We start from the raw sequence: 2596 nt of genomic DNA, 5'->3' as shown, positions 1-2596 counted from the left end.
TCTTTCGACCTCAAGTGCTTCATTAAACCAGAAAGTGACCCGAGAAAGCTTGGCTCCTCTGATCAGAAGCGCGATTCTCCTAAGGTACCCCTCTTTGTTAATTAATTGTCTCTACCTTCACTCTTATACTATCTTGTCTTACTTCGTTATTGTCAACTTGGCTGCACGTGACAAACGTCCCTTGCGTAGTTTGGTTTCCGTCTTACTGCCTTATTTGTCCTAACGAATCTATAACTAAATCACCTTGTCAGTGACCTACATCTGAGTAGGTAAAAATATATACTACATGTAAAATTATGAAAATGGCACGATGAATCCTTCTTTTTTCATTGCCAATTTGAGGAGAAGGTTTTTTTCTTTAAAGACGTGACGTTATTTATGAGTTTAAGTTGTTAATGGAAACTTAATCAAGCAAAGCATATTGGGGTTCGGAAAGAAGTTTTATGAACCAGAAATTTTATCATGTAGGTGGAAACACAGCCTGGAGGTACGAGGTGGAATCCAACGCAAGAACAGATAGGGATTCTGGAGATGCTGTATAGAGGTGGGATGCGAACTCCAAATGCACAAAAAATAGAACAAATCACAGCGCATCTAGGAAAGTATGGTAAGATTGAAGGCAAAAACGTTTTCTACTGGTTCCAAAACCACAAGGCACGCGAGAGACAAAAGCTGAAGCGCAGCAGCCTTGGCTTTACTCATTCTGCGAGGAACTCAGCTCCCATAACTACCATAACTTTGGATACTAGGGTACGCCCTTTGGTTTAATTATAGTATCTGGTTTAGTTTCCCTTGTAAACATAAGGTTTACCAAATAATCATGCATTTTCTAACAGGTGGAAATAATGGAAAGATCCGATGAGGATAGTCCATATAAGAGGAGGTGCAAAAGCTGGTCGTTTGAGTACTTGGAAGATGAAAGCGGATCACCATGTAAAGAGGAGGAAAACAGAACCCTGGAGCTATTCCCATTGCACCCTGAAGGCAGATGAAAGGCGTTTGAAAGTGGAAAAGAGAGATAGAAACCCAAATACCCAAAAGATAAAAAAACTGCTAGAAATCGAAACCCCGTTCCGATTATGATATTCTTCGAAGATGATGAATGATGATGATGAAATGTGGTAACTTTTTCTTTCTTTTGTTCTTCTTTTGTGTCGGGAAAGAAGAAAGACAAAGTTGTCTCTCCTTAACTCTACTGCTTATTTATTCCTGACTTAAAAGCAAAACAGATTTATGTCAATCTTTAATCGATATTTCTTCCAGCTGGAGAATTGGTTTTTGTTTCTTTTCTTTTGGGGGTGTGATCACTTCGACTAATTGCATCATTCATCCCCTTAAGCTACCCCGTAACTTTTCCCCCTTGAATCTTGGGTTTTATTATCGTAAAAAAATGAGAACAACAAAAGTAGATTGATGGTGGATGTCCTTGTAAATAAATTAAGATGCATGATCTATAATCTTTATGGTACTATTACTTGGAAGGCTTTGTAAAGTTGCTACTATATCTATCTACTTCGCCTCTGGTCAGTTAACTGATGTGTATTTAACTATTTTTATATGCATTTAAAATCAAAAGTTGGTACTATTTGGTGGGACAGATATGAAATTCATGGCAGAAGTACCCCGAAGAATATTTTCTTCAAATGGAAATGGAGGGTACCGAGATTGAATCACTGATTAACATTTAGAAAAAAGGCTGTGAAATCTAAAAGAAAAGTGGGTTTCCTTTTCCCGTTTTGTCGCAAACAACTTGTTTTATAGGAAGAAGAGAAGCTATTTTTTTTATGACGGTTGGTATGTGATTTATTGTTTAACTAATCGGGATGGATATTATAGAGTCAAAAATGACATTCTTAACTGAGTATGTTTCATTAAAAAAGTTATGATTCAAACCATTGATCTTACTTAAAAGTTTTAGTTTCTCATCCGCTAGACCAGTGTTATTAGTAGAAGAGAAGTTATATTATACGAGCCAAATCCACTCTCAATAATATACCTCCGGATGTAAGCTATCTATCTCATGGACACCCAAAATAATATTATATTTAGCATGTTAAAAAAGAGTAAGATGGAAAATTAATAATTAATTTCATTTAAGTTTAAATAAATCTATTAATATTTAAATACAAATATTTCATTATATTATATTTATCCATTAATGAAATGATTTATTGTGATTAATTGGTTATGAATAAATTTTGATGTGATAATAATGCGTCAAATATCATCATTCTATTAAGAGTTAATTGCATCATATGTCTCCAAATTATAATTCTTATTTTAAATTAGTCATTGAGCTTTTGAATATTCTAACTTCATCCTCAAACTACGACTTTCATTCTAAATTATTCTTTAAAAATTTCAACATTCTAATTTCATTCCTAAACTATAACCTCTTTCTTAATTGGTCCACAAACTTTTAAATATTTCAATTTAATCCCAAAATTCATCCAAATATGTAATTAGTTCCAACCATAGTTTAATCTAAATTTTTTTCCAAACATATAATAATATGACTTGACCTAACGATTTTGTTAACCATGGATGTGATTAGTATATATGTATAGTCTGGGATGAAATTCGAATGTTCAAACAT

At 33.7% G+C, this 2596-nt stretch overlaps 1 protein-coding gene across 1 annotated transcript; it reads left to right on the top strand.

The window, feature by feature from the left end:
• The first annotated feature begins 424 nt into the window (after positions 1-424).
• LOC120190849 (WUSCHEL-related homeobox 4-like) lies at positions 425-1240 on the top strand. The gene is made up of 2 exons (XM_039193888.1): positions 425-750; positions 837-1240. Exons 1-2 carry the CDS (start codon positions 532-534, stop codon positions 990-992), a joined length of 375 nt encoding a protein of 124 aa, XP_039049819.1. The 5' UTR covers positions 425-531; the 3' UTR covers positions 993-1240.
• The last annotated feature ends 1356 nt before the right edge of the window (positions 1241-2596 follow it).

This window comes from Hibiscus syriacus, unplaced genomic scaffold (assembly GCF_006381635.1).
Source record: "Hibiscus syriacus cultivar Baekdansim isolate YM2019G1 unplaced genomic scaffold, ASM638163v2 tig00116964_pilon, whole genome shotgun sequence".
In the NCBI taxonomy this organism is placed as follows: Eukaryota; Viridiplantae; Streptophyta; class Magnoliopsida; order Malvales; family Malvaceae; genus Hibiscus; species Hibiscus syriacus.
The sequence above is the reverse complement of the archived record's forward strand: the minus strand, read 5'-3'. Positions and strand labels throughout refer to the sequence as shown.